Below are 16,263 nucleotides of genomic sequence, written 5' to 3'. Positions count from 1 at the left end.
GTTTGATGTAAAGGAAGATTACAGCTCTGTACCATATTACCAGCTGTAACTCCGTGCCAGAAAAAGTAGACACATTACACATAATTCTGCATGGAAAGTGCTAAATTGTGTTAAATGCTGTGTTAATCTTACCTGGATTTACTTGTGCCGCCTGTAATGTTTTTATTTGCAGAATTAACACTGTCACCATGCATTGTTTTGCACATTATGGCCCTGATTCATCAAAGCAATGTTGCCTGAATTTTGGCGTAAATTGCTTTGAAAAGTCAAAAATTTTGCTGCAATTTAGAGATGCGCAAAACTATTGTGACTTTTGGCATTTTCACACCAGTTTCTCCCAGCTCTGCCAAAAAGGCTGGAGCTTAGGTGGAGCTGGGGTGTGGCGGAGACGTGACGCTATGGCTTGTCTAATTGATGACAATGTATGGCGTTCCTTACAGCAATAAATGTTACTCCACTCAGGGAATGGTGTAAGATTTCTGGCGTGGTGCAAGGAGGCGCACCCTACTCATCAGACACTCCAGATTCATGAAGAGGCCAGCACCTCTTCTTAAAAGAGGCGCCTCTGACTCCACCATGCCCCCCTCATCAAGACCTGCGAGAAAATTGCACTCATAAAGCGGCTGTTGCTGTCTATCTTGATACTGGCATCTGTTTAGTACTTAGATTGCACATTGGTATAATGCTTTTTTTCCAGAATGGCTAATTAACATTGGCTCCATACATTAGAGAATTATTTCATTTGGGAACAGTCTGATCTCTATAGGTTCAGCCATATGGTCTCCAATAGCAGAAACCGGATTTGAGTATGTTGGATCTGAATTAGTTCTTTGTTTGCTGATAATAAGCAGAGCTAGAGGAGTCTGGCGGTGATTTATCCCCTTAGGCTGAATTCACACTTCCGTGTGTCACGGAGCAAGTACAGACTGTTATGCACAGATTATATCTATGAGGCTGTTGAGTTTGAGTCTGGAGACCCACGGCTGGTCCATGAATCACGGACTGTGACACACGGATGCGTGAATCCAGCCTACGTCCTTATTCATATGTCCATTTTTCATGGATATCTTCTAACCATGTTTTTATATGAATAGAACACATGTTCATTATAATCTATGGAGCTGCTCACATGTCCGAATATTTTGGCGCACTTCGTGTCCACAAAATAATTATGGAGACATGTCCGTCATGTCTTACTATGTTGCAGTCATCATATTATATAGCACTGAGTACTTACAATTGCTCATTTTGCCTTTCTACCCAGTTAATTCTTCTCTTTTCCATTAGGTCTATGACCTCACGTGATTATAAACTGACTAGCAGAATAATTCTAAGCTCTATGTAGAAACAGGAGGTCAATTTTCCCTAAAAAATTGCTCATTTGCAATAACATTGGTTCGTTTTTTTTCATGGACAGCACTCAGACCAAAAATACTGTGGTGTGAAAGAGACCTACAACAGACAATGAAAGGAGAATGCACTGTATATCACAAATATTATAGATAAATCAAGGGTTTGACATTGAATAATCTGGCCTATTAGGCATATGCACACTTTGTTTTTATTGGTGTACACTTTAAGTATCCAACACATATACGCAAATTATAAATTATTGGACAGTCACTCGGTATTGGGTGAAAAGCACATATCAGATTTGTATTTTTTTGTGAAATATTTGTAACATTATTTATAAAACAATATGTAACATGTTTGATACAGTTTCACTTTTAGAAAGGGTTAGGGTTAGAGTGTAAATTCTAACCCTAAACATAGTGATGTCTATATATTATTGCTGATGCTCTGAGCAATTTTGTGCAATAAAGGACAGAAAACGAGAGTACGGATTCTGACAGCTATGCATCCATATATATTCATATTACGTCCACAAGCATTGATCTTGAGATCCTTTCTGTGGCGTAGGCTATTATTAATTTCCTTCATTTCGCATGGGCAGCATATATCCATCAGACGTGATCAGACATTTGAGCTTGGTGAAGCCCCTTTAAACTTGATCCCCTTAAAGTGGAGTAATAACGTACAATCAGAAATCCCTATAGCTTTCCGCACACATACCTTAACATATATAGCATCACATGGGATGAAATCTGAGATACAATAGATAAACAATGGACAGAAAACAATGTTTCCATATTGTTACAATGTGGCATACTGAAACATATGTGAAGAATAATCCATGCATATTCCATATGTGTCTCACCTGACGAGCGCTGATCCATGCTGGAGCAGGACGCAGAGCAGCAGAGCCCACACTACTGACACATCCATAGTGATTGGGTGTGTTGTCACCTCTGTTCTGTATATATACTTATGTCCGCTGTGTTTCTCCTCTTGTCAGCAATGACCCAGCAGTCTCAGTCATCTCATGAGAAGTGTCAGCTGATCCCATCATCATGTGATCAGGAGGAGGGGGGCACACGGCTCGCTATTCCTCCTCGTAGTGGTGTGTGTTCTGCCAAGCACTCAGCATGGTAACGTTATTCCCCGGAAGATAACTGTACGGTCACTGTTCTTTCATACTGATATTTATACACTGCTCAAAAAAATAAAGGGAACACTTAAACAACAGAATGTAACTCCAAGTAAATCAAACTTCTGTGAAATCAAACTGTCCCCTTAGGAAGCAACACTGATTGACAATCAATTTCACATGCTGTTGTGCAAATGGAATAGTCAATAGATGGAAATTATTGGCAATTATCAAGACATCCTCAATAAAGGAGTGGTTCTGCAGGTAGGGACCACAGACCACATCTCAGTACCAATGCTTTCTGGCTGATGTTTTGGTCACTTTTGAATGTTGGTTGTGCTTTCACACTCGTGGTAGCATGAGACGGACTCTACAACCCACAGAAGTTGCTCAGGTAGTGCAGCTCATCCAGGATGGCACATCAATGCGAGCTGTGGCAAGAAGGTTTGCTGTGTCTGTCAGCGTAGTGTCCAGAGGCTGGAGGCGCTACCAGGAGACAGGCCAGTACACCAGGAGACGTGGAGGGGGCCGTAGGAGGGCAACAGCCCAGCAGCAGGACTGCTACCTTCGCCTTTGTGCAAGGAGGAACAGGAGGAGCACTGCCAGAGCCCTGCAAAATGACCTCCAGGAGGCCACAAATGTGCATGTCTCTGCACAAACGGTTAGAAACCGACTCCATGAGGGTGGTATGAGGGCCCGATGTCCACAGATGGGGGTTGTGCTCACAGCCCAACACCGTGCAGGATGCTTTGCGTTTGCCACAGAACACCAGGATTGGCAAAGTCGCCACTGGCGCCCTGTGCTCTTCACAGATGAAAGCAGGTTCACACTGAGCACATGTGACAGACGTGACAGAGTCTGGAGACGCCGTGGAGAGCGATCTGCTGCCTGCAACATCCTTCAGCATGACCGGTTTGGCAGTGGATCAGTAATGGTGTGTGAAAAAATGGTGTGCTTTTTCTCTGTCTAGTGGCCTTATGTGAACATGCATTTACATTTTGCATGCACATCAATTTACATTTCAGTTCAGACTCCCAGGTTTTTTCTTTGTAGTTTAGTGTGCTTCAGTTCATATAAGGGTGTGGCCGCCCTTTGTCTTAGCTGAAAGGTTCATTCTGCCTCTCAGGTCTATGCTTCTCCTAGGGGTTCAGTCTCTCTGCCCTTATCCATATGTATGTCACTTCACAAATGGTAAGATTTTAATATTAGAGTTAGGACTGTCCCATAAGGGTTGCCGTGACGTGGCTGGATGGCTTTTACATTATTTTGATCAAAATTATGTTAACTAAATACCCTTTATTATTTATCATTATTTTGCCACTGTGCGATTTATCCATTTACTTCCAGTTATTTGGGTATTTTGCTTGTCTTTGGTTTTTCTCTGTCTAGTGGCCTTATGTGAACATGCATTTACATTTTGCATGCACATCAATTTACATTTCAGTTCAGACTCCCAGGTTTTTTCTCAGTAATGGTGTGAGGTGGCATTTCTTTGGAGGGCCGCACAGCCCTCCATGTGCTCGCCAGAGGTAGCCTGACTGCCATTAGGTACCGAGATGAGATCCTCAGACCCCTTGTGAGACCATATGCTGGTGCGGTTGGCCCTGGGTTCCTCCTAATGCAGGACCATGCCAGACTTCATGTGGCTGGAGTGTGTCAGCAGTTCCTGCAAGATGAAGGCATTGAAGCTATGGACTGGCCCGCCCGTTCCCCAGACCTGAATCCGATTGAGCACATCTGGGACATCATGTCTCGCGCCATCCACCAACATCACGTTGCACCACAGACTGTCCAGGAGTTGGCGGATGCTTTAGTCCAGGTCTGGGAGGAGATCCCACAGGAGACCATCCGCAACCTCATCAGGAGCATGCCCAGGCGTTGTAGGGAGGTCATACAGGCACAAGGAGGCCACACACAATATTGAGCCTCATTTTGACTTGTTTTAAGGACATTATATCAAAGTTGGATCAGCCTGTAGTGTGTTTTCCACTTTAATTTTGGGGGTGACTCCAAATCCAGGCCTCCATTGGTTAATAAATTTGATTTCCATTGATGATTTTTGTGTGATTTTGTTGTCAGCACATTCAACTTTGTACAGAACAAAGTATTCAATGAGAATATTTCATTCATTCAGATCTAGGATGTGTTATTTGAGTGCTCCCTTTATTTTTTTGAGCTTTGTATATAGTGCCATCCTTTCATTCAATTCATGTGCAACATTTTAAGTTTGTACAAGTGTCATTGTGCCTTTTTGGAGGAAATGTTGTAAGATTCACCCAGATCTCTAAAGACGGCCGTACAATTTAGATGTATGCACGCCAAGTGATGCATCAGCTGATCTTAGCCAACTCGCCCATACACAGGAGAGCTTGGTCGTCTGAGCACTCCTGTGTTCTCTATGAGACATTGTTCGTCTGAGCTCTCCTGTGTTCTCTATGAGACATTGTTCGTCTGTGCACTCCTGTGTTCTCTATGAGACATTGTTCGTCTGAGCACTCCTGTGTTCTCTATGAGACATTGTTCGTCTGAGCACTCCTGTGTTCTCTATGAGACATTGTTCGTCTGAGCTCTCCTGTGTTCTCTATGAGACATTGTTCGTCTGAGCACTCCTGTGTTCTGTATGAGACATTGTTCGTCTGAGCACTCCTGTGCTCTGTATGAGACATTGTTCGTCCGAGCACTCCTGTGTTCTCTATGAGACATTGTTTGTCTGAGCACTCCTGTGTTCTGTATGAGACATTGTTCGTCTGAGCACTCCTGTGCTCTGTATGAGACATTGTTCGTCCGAGCACTCCTGTGTTCTCCATGAGAAATTGTTCGTCTGAGCACTCCTGTGTTCTCTATGAGACATTGTTCGTCTCAGCTCTCCTGTGTTCTCTATGAGACATTGTTCGTCTGAGCACTCCTGTGTTCTGTATGAGACATTGTCCGTCTGAGCACTTCTGTGTTCTGTATGAGACATTGTTCGTCCGAGCACTCCTGTGTTCTCTATGAAACATTGTTCGTCTGAGCACCCCTGTGTTCTCCATGAGAAATTGTTCGTCCGAGCACTCCTGTGTTCTCTATGAAACATTGTTCGTCTGAGCTCTCCTGTGTTCTCCATGAGAAATTGTTGGTCCGAGCACTCCTGTGTTCTCTATGAGACATTGTTCGTCTGAGCACTCCTGTGTTCTCCATGAGAAATTGTTTGTCCGAGCACTCCTGTGTACTCTATGAGACATTGTTCGTCTGAGCACTCCTGTGTTCTCTATGAGACATTGTTCGTCTGAGCACTCCTGTGTTCTCTATGAGACATTGTTCGTCCGAGCACTCCTGTGTTCTCTATGAGACATTGTTCATCTGAGCACTCCTGTGTTCTCTATGAGACATTGTTCGTCCGAGCACTCCTGTGTTCTCTATGAGACATTGTTCATCTGAGCACTCCTGTGTTCTCTATGAGACATCCCCGCCGGCGATTTATCTCCAATTTGATCAATAGTCTGAAATCAGACATGCGCGATCATCAACTCTCCCGATGAACAGTCCGCCGGCGCCCCCCATACACATTAGACCTTATACTGAACTCATTGATATTGGCAGGTTCTGCGGACATTAGTCTAATATGTTTGGGACTTTAAGGGTTAACTCATGGCCAAGCTGCCGACAAGTATGTGACACCAGCTTGTGCAAGCACTAGGCGCCTTCACATCCTGGAGATGTAATCTCCTAGCAGGTCACGCCAGCACAGAATCTTGGCAGCTAAGTAACAGGTGCCAGCACAGACTGAAGAGGGTCCCTGAACAAGAATAGTAACCGGGCCCTCTGCAGTCCTATAGCTCATCATAATGCACAATGCCTCTCGCTTTGGAGGTAGCAGTGGACCCCCTGACCTCCCCGACCCCTGTGCGGTTTCATAGGTTGCATCAATGATATGTGCCCCCCCTGGGGTGGCAGCATCTTGGCGTGGGTTTCACATGTCCTCCCGGTACAGGGCAATGACAGCTATACCCCCAGGCAACACTTCATGTAGCTTTCCTCTCTGACACTGGCCCTAAACTCAGTTATAGGTATGAGCTTTTAACAAGTCTTCTAAGCAGGTCACACCTAACACTACACCAGACTGCGCAAGAGAGAACGAGACCTCTCGTCTACGCCTCCATGCCATGTGGGTGACGCATTGTTCTCACCATTCTTTCATCACCACATTGACTGAAGGATAAGAAAACGACCCCCTTTTACCAAGACCCTTGGGGCCAAATACTCCTAATCGCCATGAAAGACCAGAGGTCTCACAAGGGCTGCATTTACACTAGTTCAAGGAAAAAAAGGTCCAGCGTCCAGATCCAATTGGAGGTAAAATCGTGATTTTATTGTTAATCCATCATACCTGGCTTAAGAACGTTTGGCATTCGAAACGCGTAGGTTTCATGGAGGTCTCCCCCTTCATTTATTTTATTTTTTTTTGCAATGTGTATGTCTTTTTAATGGATTAACAATAAAATCATGATTTCATCTCCAATTGGATCTGGAAGCTGGATCTTTTTTTCCTTGGACTTGCATCTACAAATGCCAGGTGGTGGCGTGGCCTTGTGCTTCCTCACTGTTCGGAACAGAAAGGGTGAACTGGTGTTTCTTCTTTATATTCTACACTGCTCCATCACAGCTGTGTAAATGTCCACCAATGGGCTACATGACAGCCAATCAGCAGTAGTATAGTAGCCAGTTTAGACTGGACTAATGCGCACAGAACAATCATTAATATAATATGATTGTTTGGCACAGAGAATGACATTGTTCCCGGCAGCACACCTCCAGCTTGCAAACGATGATGTGCTACCAAAAATGATAATTTTTAAGCAAGCTTAAAAATTATTTTTCCCAACGAATGAGTGTTTTGCTTGTTCATCGGGTAACTGGATGCCTGTTTACAAAGCAAGAATACAGGGAAACCACTGAGCACTTCTGTGTTCTGTATGAGACATTGTTCGTCCGAGCACTCCTGTGTTCTCTATGAAACATTGTTCGTCTGAGCACCCCTGTGTTCTCCATGAGAAATTGTTCGTCCGAGCACTCCTGTGTTCTCTATGAAACATTGTTCGTCTGAGCACTCCTGTGTTCTCCATGAGAAATTGTTGGTCCGAGCACTCCTGTGTTCTCTATGAGACATTGTTCGTCTGAGCACTCCTGTGTTCTCCATGAGAAATTGTTTGTCCGAGCACTCCTGTGTTCTCTATGAGACATTGTTCGTCTGAGCACTCCTGTGTTCTCTATGAGACATTGTTCGTCTGAGCACTCCTGTGTTCTCTATGAGACATTGTTCGTCCGAGCACTCCTGTGTTCTCTATGAGACATTGTTCGTCTGAGCACTCCTGTGTTCTCTATGAGACATTGTTCGTCCAAGCACTCCTGTGTTCTCTATGAGACATTGTTCATCTGAGCACTCCTGTGTTCTCTATGAGACATCCCCGCCGGCGATTTATCTCCAATTTGATCAATAGTCTGAAATCAGACATGCGCGATCATCAACTCTCCCGATGAACAGTCTGCCGGCGCCCCCCATACACATTAGACCTTATACTGAACTCATTGATATTGGCAGGTTCTGCGGACATTAGTCTAATATGTTTGGGACTTTAAGGGTTAACTCATGGCCAAGCTGCCGACAAGTATGTGACACCAGCTTGTGCAAGCACCAGGCGCCTTCACATCCTGGAGATGTAATCTCCTAGCAGGTCACGCCAGCACAGAATCTTGGCAGCTAAGTAACAGGTGCCAGCACAGACTGAAGAGGGTCCCTGAACAAGAATAGTAACCGGGCCCTCTGCAGTCCTATAGCTCATCATAATGCACAATGCCTCTCGCTTTGGAGGTAGCAGTGGACCCCCTGACCTCCCCAACCCCTGTGCGGTTTCATAGGTTGCATCAATGATATGTGCCCCCCCTGGGGTGGCAGCATCTTGGCGTGGGTTTCACATGTCCTCCCGGTACAGGGCAATGACAGCTATACCCCCAGGCAACACTCCATGTAGCTTTCCTCTCTGACACTGGCCCTAAACTCAGTTATAGGTATGAGCTTTTAACAAGTCTTCTAAGCAGGTCACACCTAACACTACACCAGACTGCGCAAGAGAGAACGAGACCTCTCGTCTACGCCTCCATGCCATGTGGGTGACGCATTGTTCTTACCATTCTTTCATCACCACATTGACTGAAGGATAAGAAAACGACCCCCTTTTACCAAGACCCTTGGGGCCAAATACTCCTAATCGCCATGAAAGACCAGAGGTCTCACAAGGGCTGCATTTACACTAGTTCAAGGAAAAAAAGGTCCAGCGTCCAGATCCAATTGGAGGTAAAATCGTGATTTTATTGTTAATCCATCATACCTGGCTTAAGAACGTTTGGCATTCGAAACGCGTAGGTTTCATGGAGGTCTCCCCCTTCATTTATTTTATTTTTTTTTGCAATGTGTATGTCTTTTTAATGGATTAACAATAAAATCATGATTTCATCTCCAATTGGATCTGGAAGCTGGATCTTTTTTTCCTTGGACTTGCATCTACAAACGCCAGGTGGTGGCGTGGCCTTGTGCTTCCTCACTGTTCGGAACAGAAAGGGTGAGCTGGTGTTTCTTCTTTATATTCTACACTGCTCCATCACAGCTGTGTAAATGTCCACCAATGGGCTACATGACAGCCAATCAGCAGTAGTATAGTAGCCAGTTTAGACTGGACTAATGCGCACAGAACAATCATTAATATGATTGTTTGGCACAGAGAATGACATTGTTCCCGGCAGCACACCTCCAGCTTGCAAACGATGATGTGCTACCAAAAATGATAATTTTTAAGCAAGCTTAAAAATTATTTTTCCCAACGAATGAGTGTTTTGCTTGTTCATCGGGTAACTGGATGCCTGTTTACAAAGCAAGAATACAGGGAAACCAGAATTACTAGGAACGCTCATAGCTGATTTTTGGCCAGTATAAATGAGAACATGGGATCACACTAGTCCCTGTATACTACACATTCAAAACAATATAAATGTGCGCACAATAAAATGTGCAATAACGTATCCAGAAAATCACATTATCACACAGAAAAAAAAAAACTAAAGATAAGATGCAGTAATTGTGAGAAGGTGACTACAGTACAGGCAGCCATTAATCCAACTGTATGTTTCCTTAGGGTCAGCCATAGACTAGCGCTGTGATGGACTATGACTTAGAGATACTATATTGTAGCAAATAGACTAACTAATAAAGATTCAGAGCCTTTCTATGTCACGTAGTTTTGTGCAGCCCCATTCACATCCATTGCAGGGCTTCCCCAGGGTACGAGCAGTGTGACTTGGGGTTGCTGTCCCCAGAGATTGTCATGTTTTCGTCTTTCATAATGAAGTGATAAAGTCATTTATTTTCAGATTGGGAAACAAACAGTAATTATCTATGAAATGTCATCACATCTCATCATGATTTATATGGCTTTTGTACAATGTGTTAATGACTTTACTATAGTATAATGTGAACCTAAACACTGACGTGCATACTGTATATCATTGCATGCATGTATGAATATCAATATCTCTATTAAAGCAGTTGTCCAGGACTTTAACATTGATGGCCTATCCTCAGGTTATCAATGTCTGATCGTGGGGGGACGACACCTGGCACCCCCAAAGCCAAAATCCAAAGATTCTGTCTCTCACAGGTGAAGTGTACCTATGATAAAAATTACAGACGTCTCCATTCTTTGTAGGTGGGAGACCTTGCAAAATCGGCAGTGTATTAAATACTTATTTTCCCCACAGTATTCCTTTTCTTCTGAGCCCTGCCGTGCACCCAAACGGCAGCTTTCCATCACATATGAAGTATTGGCCTACTCAGGAGAAATTGCACAACAAATTGAGTGGTCTATTTTCTACTGTTACCCTTGTAAAAATGAAAAATTTTGGGGTAAAACCAACATTTTTGTAGGCAAAATGTATTTTGTCATTTTCACAGCTCAAAATTCTGTGAAGCACTTGTGGGTTCAAGGTGCTCACCACAACTCTAGGTAAGTCCCTTGTGAAAATGCAAAATTTGGGGCTAAATCTACATTTTTGTGGGAAAAAGTACAATTTTTATTTTTTCCCTCCACATTGCTTTAATTTCTCTGAAGCACCTGAAGAGGTGCAGTTTTTAGAATGGTGTCACTTTTAGGTATTTTCTGTCATATAGTCCCCACAAAGTCACTTGAAATGTGATGTCGTCCGATGAAAAATTGGTTTTGTACATTTTGTTGGAAAATTGAGAAATTGCTGATCAACTTTAAACCTTTCTAACTTCCGAACAAAAAATTTAGGTTTCAAAAAGTATGCTGATGTAAAGTAGACATGTGGGAAATGTTATTTATTGACTATTTTGTGTGTTATAAGTATCTGGTTTAAGGGCATAAAAATTATAAATATGAAAATTTGCGGAAGTTTAAAAAATTTTGCCAAAATTCCGACATTTTCACAAATAAGCGCAAAAAATATTGGCCTAAATTGACCACTAGCATGAAGTACAATATGTCGCAAAAAAACAATCTCAGAATCAATGGGATACATTGAAGCATTCCAGAGTAATTACCTCATAAAGTGACAGTGGTCAGAATTGTAAAATTTGGCCTGGTCATTAATGTGCAAACAGGCTTTGGGCGAAGGGGTTAATGGTGAGACATGGTGTTGGCCAATCTGTTGAGTCAGTTAAGATCGATTACTTAATTCCAAATACTTCTTGTTTCAAGATCCTGATTTTGAAAATATGTTGAGTAATTTGATGTCCTGCACTCATGTGCATCGAGGTAATTGTGTTGTGTCATCAGAAAGATAGGAATCTAAAACCAGCAGAGAACTGACTGCACAGCCATATTCTCATTTTCTAATATCACATTCAGTAGAGACAAAAAGTTTGGACACACCTTCTCATTTAAAGATTTTTCTGTATTTTCATGACTATGAAAATTGTACATTCACACTGAAGGCATCAAAACTATGAATTAACACTGTGGAATTATATAGTTAACAAAAAAGTGTGAAAAAACTCAAAATATGTCTTATATTCTAGGTTCTTCAAAGTAGCCACCTTTTGCTTTGATGACTGCTTTGCACACTCTTGGCATTCCCTTGATGAGTTTCAAGAGGTAGTCACCGAAAATGGTCTTCCAACAATCTTGAAGGAGTTCCCAGAGATGCTTAGCACTTGTTGGCCCTTTTGCCTTCATTCTGCTGTCCAGCTCATCCCAAACCTGGAGGTATGTTTGGGGTCATTGTCCTGTTGAAAAATAAATGATGGTCCAACTAAACGCAAACCGGATGGAATAGCATGCCGCTGCAAGATGCTGTGGTAGCCATGCTGGTTCAGTATGCCTTCAATTTTGAATAAATCCCCAACAGTGTCACCAGCAAAGCACCCCCACACCATCTCACCACCTCCTCTATGCTTCACGGTGGGAACCAGGCATGTAGAGTCCATCCGTTCACCTTTCCTGCGTCGCACAAAGACACGGTGGTTGGAACCAAAGATCTCAAATTTCGACTCATCAGACCAAAGCACAGATTTCCACTGGTCTAATGTCCATGAATGGTGTTCTTTAGCCCAAACAAGTCTCTTCTGCTTGTTGCCTGTCCTTAGCAGTGGTTTCCTAGCAGCTATTTTACCATGAAGGCCTGCTGCACAAAGTCTCCTCTTAACAGTTGTTGAAGAGATGTGTCTGCTGCTAGAACTCTGTGTGGCCTTGACCTGGTCTCTAATCTGAGCTGCTGTTAACCTGCGATTTCTGAGGCTGGTGACTCGGATAAACTTACCCTCAGAAGCAGAGGTGACTCTTGGTCTTCCTTTCCTGGGGCAGACCTCATGTGAGCCAGTTTCTTTGTAGCGCTTGATGGTTTTTGCAACTGCACTTGGGGACTCTTTCAAAGTTTTCCCAATTTTTCGGACTGACTGACCTTCATTTCTTAAAGTAATGATGGCCATTCGTTTTTCTTTACTTAGCTGCTTTTTTCTTGCCATAATACAAATTCTAACAGTCTATTCAGTAGGACTATCAGCTGTGTATCCACCAGACTTCTGCACAACACAACTGATGGTCCCAACCCCATTTATAAGGCAAGAAATCCCACTTATTAAACCTGACAGGGCACACCTGTGAAGTGAAAACCATTTCCGGTGACTACCTCTTGAAGCTCATCAAGAGAATGCCAAGAGTGTGCAAAGCAGTCATCAAAGCAAAAGGTGGCTACTGTGAAGAACCTAGAATATAAGACATATTTTCAGTTGTTTCACACTTTTTTGTTAAGTATATAATTCCACATGTGTTAATTCATAGTTTTGATGCATTCAGTGTGAATGTACAATTTTCATAGTCATGAAAATAGAGAAAAATCTTTAAATGAGAAGGTGTGTCCAAACTTTTGGTCTGTACTGTATATGACAGATGTAAATTTGCTTCCATCTCCATGGATGGATTGGAAAAAGTGGAGGAATCTGGGTAAAAGCATTTAAAAGATTTTTCTTCCAATTTGTTGATGGAGAGGAGAGGATTAAGAGTAATATGTGGATATACCTCTCAATGATAACTGTGCCAATGTTACTATTATCTATAACTATAGATGCGTCCCTCTGTCCGAAGCCTCCATAGACTATGCATTCGCTATGCACCTGAGCAGTCTGGCACCAGACAGAAGAAAACATCTGCCATTACAGGTGAGAGGGAGGAGGACGAGGCCGGGGTGAAGGACTGTGGTGCTGAAGATCGTGGTATGCGGAAGCGCTCACCGCATGCCGCTATCTCCGGCGCCATTAGGCTACATACCTCTCTCTCCGGCGAGTCTGGAGGAGGAGTGTGGCACCAGAGTTTGCGCTTGTGCATAGCACGATTTCCGGCGCCATAGCACCTCCCACCCAGCACATAGCAGGATTGGGAAGCAGGATGGGGGGCACACATAACAGGATTGGGGAGCTGGATGGGGACAGCACATAACGGGATGGGGTGCACATAACAGGATTGGGAAGCAGGATGGGGGGGCACACATAACAGGATTGGGGAGCTGGATGGGGACAGCACATAACGGGATGGGGTGCACATAACAGGATTGGGGAGCGGGATGGGGGAAGCACATAACAGGATGGGGGCGCACATAACGGGATGAGGGCAGCACATAACAGGATGGAGGGAGCACATAACAGGATGGGAGCGCAGGATGGGGCAGCAGATAACAGGATGGGGACGCAGGATGGGGGCAGCACACGACAGGATGGGGGCGCAGGATGGGGCAGCACATAACAGGATCGGGGAGCAGGATGGGGGCAGTACATAACAGGATTGGGGAGCGGGATGGGGGCAGCACATAACAGTATGGGGGCGCACGTAATGGGGTGGGGCAGCACATAACAGGATGGGGCGCAGGATGGGGGAAGCACATAACAGTATGGGGGCGCACATAACGGGATGGGGCAGCACATAACAGGATTGGGGAGCGGGATGGGGGCAGCACATAACAGGATGAGGGCAGCACATAACAGGATGGAGGGAGCACATAAAAGGATGGGGGCACATGATGGGGCAGCAGATAACAGGATGGGGACGCAGGATGGGGTCAGCACATAACAGGATGGGGGAGCGGGATGGGGGCAGCACATAACAGTATGGGGGCGCACATAACGGGATGGGGCAGCACATAACAGGATGGGGCGCAGGATGGGGGAAGCACATAACAGTATGGGGGCGCACATAACGGGATGGGTCAGCACATAACAGGATTGGGGAGCGGGATGGGGCAGTACATAACAGGATGGGGGCGCACATAACGGGATGGGGCAGCACATAACAGGATGGGGCGCAGGATGGGGGAAGCACATAACAGTATGGGGGCGCACATAACGGGATGGGTCAGCACATAACAGGATTGGGGAGCGGGATGGGGCAGTACATAACAGGATGGGGGCGCACATAACGGGATGAGGGCAGCACATAACAGGATGGAGGGAGTACATAACCGGATCGGGGAGCAGGATGGGGGCACAAGATAGGGGCAGCACGTAACAGGATAGGGGCGCAAGATAGGGAGAACAAGATGGGGCACATAACAGGATTGGGAAGCTGGATGGGGGTGCACATAACAGGATTGGGAAGCACATAACAGGATGGGGAGCACATAACAGGATGGGGGCAGCATATAACAGGATGGGGGAGCACATAACAGGATGGGGGAGCACATAACAGGATGGGGGACCAGGATGGTGGAAGCACAAAACAGAATGGGGGAGCAGGATGGGGGTGCAGGATGGGGGAGCACATAACAGGATGGGGGAGCACAAAACAGGATGGGGGCGCACAAAACAGGATGGGGGCGCAGGATGGGGGAGCACATAACAGGATGGGGGTGTACATAACAGGAAGGGGGTGCACAAACCAGGATGGGGGCGCACATAATAGGATGGGGGAGCACAAAACAGGATGTGGGAGCAGGATGGGGAGCATATGCCAAGATGGGAGAGCATATACCAGGATGGGGGAGCTTGGACCAGGATGGGGAGCACATAACAATAAGGGGGCACACATAACAGGATGGGGGAGCACATAACAGGATGGGGGCACACATAACAGGATGGGGGAGCACATAACAGGATGGGGGAGCATATACCAGGATGGGGGCACAGGATGGGGGAACACATAACAGGATGGGGGCGCAGGATGGGAGAGCACATAACAGGATGGGGGAAACACATAACAGAATGGGAGAGCTCATAACAGGATGGGGGAGCACATTACAGGATTAGGGAAGCAGGATGAGGGGCACACATAAAGGAATGGGGGAACACATAACGGGATGGGGGCAGCACATAGCAGGATGGGGGTGCAAGATGGGGGCAGCACAAATACCAGGATGGGGGCAGCACAAATACCAGGATGGAGGCAGCACAAATACCAGGATGGGGGCAGCACATAACGGGATGGGGGGCGCACATAATGGGATGGGGGGGCAGGATGGGGGCAGCTCATACTGTAGCAGGATGAGGGCGCACATAACAGGATTGGGGAGCGGGATGGGGGCAGCACATAACAGAATGGGGGCGCACATAACGGGATGAGGGCAGCACATAACAGGATGGAGGGAGCAGATAACAGGATGGGGGTGCAGGATGGGGCAGCAGATAACAGGATGGGGATGCAGGATGGGGGCAGCACATGACAGGATGGGGGTGCAGGATGGGGGCAGCACATAACAGGATGGGGGCACAAGATAGGGGCAGCACATAACAGGATCGGGGAGCAGGATGGGGGCATCACATAACAGGATTGGGGAGCGGGATGGGGGCAGCACATAACAGTATGGGGGCGCACATAACGGGATGGGGCAGCACATAACAGGATTGGGGAGCCTGATGGGGGCTGCACATAACAGGATGGGGGCGCACATAACGGGATGAGGGCAGCACATAACAGGATGGAGGGAGCACATAACAGGATGGGGGCGCAGGATGGGGCAGCAGATAACAGGATGGGGACGCAGGATGGGGGCAGCACATGACAGGATGGGGGCGCAGGATGGGGGCAGCACATAACAGGATGGGGGCACAAGATAGGAGCAGCACATAACAGGATCGGGGAGCAGGATGGGGCAGCACATAACAGGATAGGGGAGCGGGATGGGGGCAGCACATAACAGTATGGGGGCACACATAACGGGATGGGGCAGCACATAACAGGATGGGGGAGCACAAAACAGGATGGGGGCGCAGGATGGGGGAGCACATAACAGGATGGGGGTGT

The 16,263-nt window shown here is 45.8% G+C and overlaps 1 protein-coding gene across 1 annotated transcript in view; it reads right to left on the bottom strand.

Moving 5' to 3' along the window:
- Nucleotides 1-2,434, bottom strand: part of LOC141174098 (cathepsin D-like) — a 42,879-nt gene extending 40,445 nt beyond the window's left edge. Inside the window, exon 1 of the mRNA XM_073658761.1 lies at nucleotides 2,219-2,434. Coding sequence (XP_073514862.1) covers nucleotides 2,219-2,286 — 68 coding nt within the window. The 5' untranslated portion in view covers nucleotides 2,287-2,434. The remainder of the gene's footprint in view (nucleotides 1-2,218) is intronic.
- Between the last annotated feature and the right edge of the window lie 13,829 nt (nucleotides 2,435-16,263).

This window comes from Phyllobates terribilis, unplaced genomic scaffold, assembly GCF_046119375.1.
Source record: "Phyllobates terribilis strain yellow unplaced genomic scaffold, ASM4611937v1 Scaffold_13__5_contigs__length_258822181, whole genome shotgun sequence".
NCBI classification, from domain to species: Eukaryota; Metazoa; Chordata; class Amphibia; order Anura; family Dendrobatidae; genus Phyllobates; species Phyllobates terribilis.
Note: the sequence above shows the minus strand (reverse complement) of the source record. Positions and strands in the feature narration are given on the sequence as shown.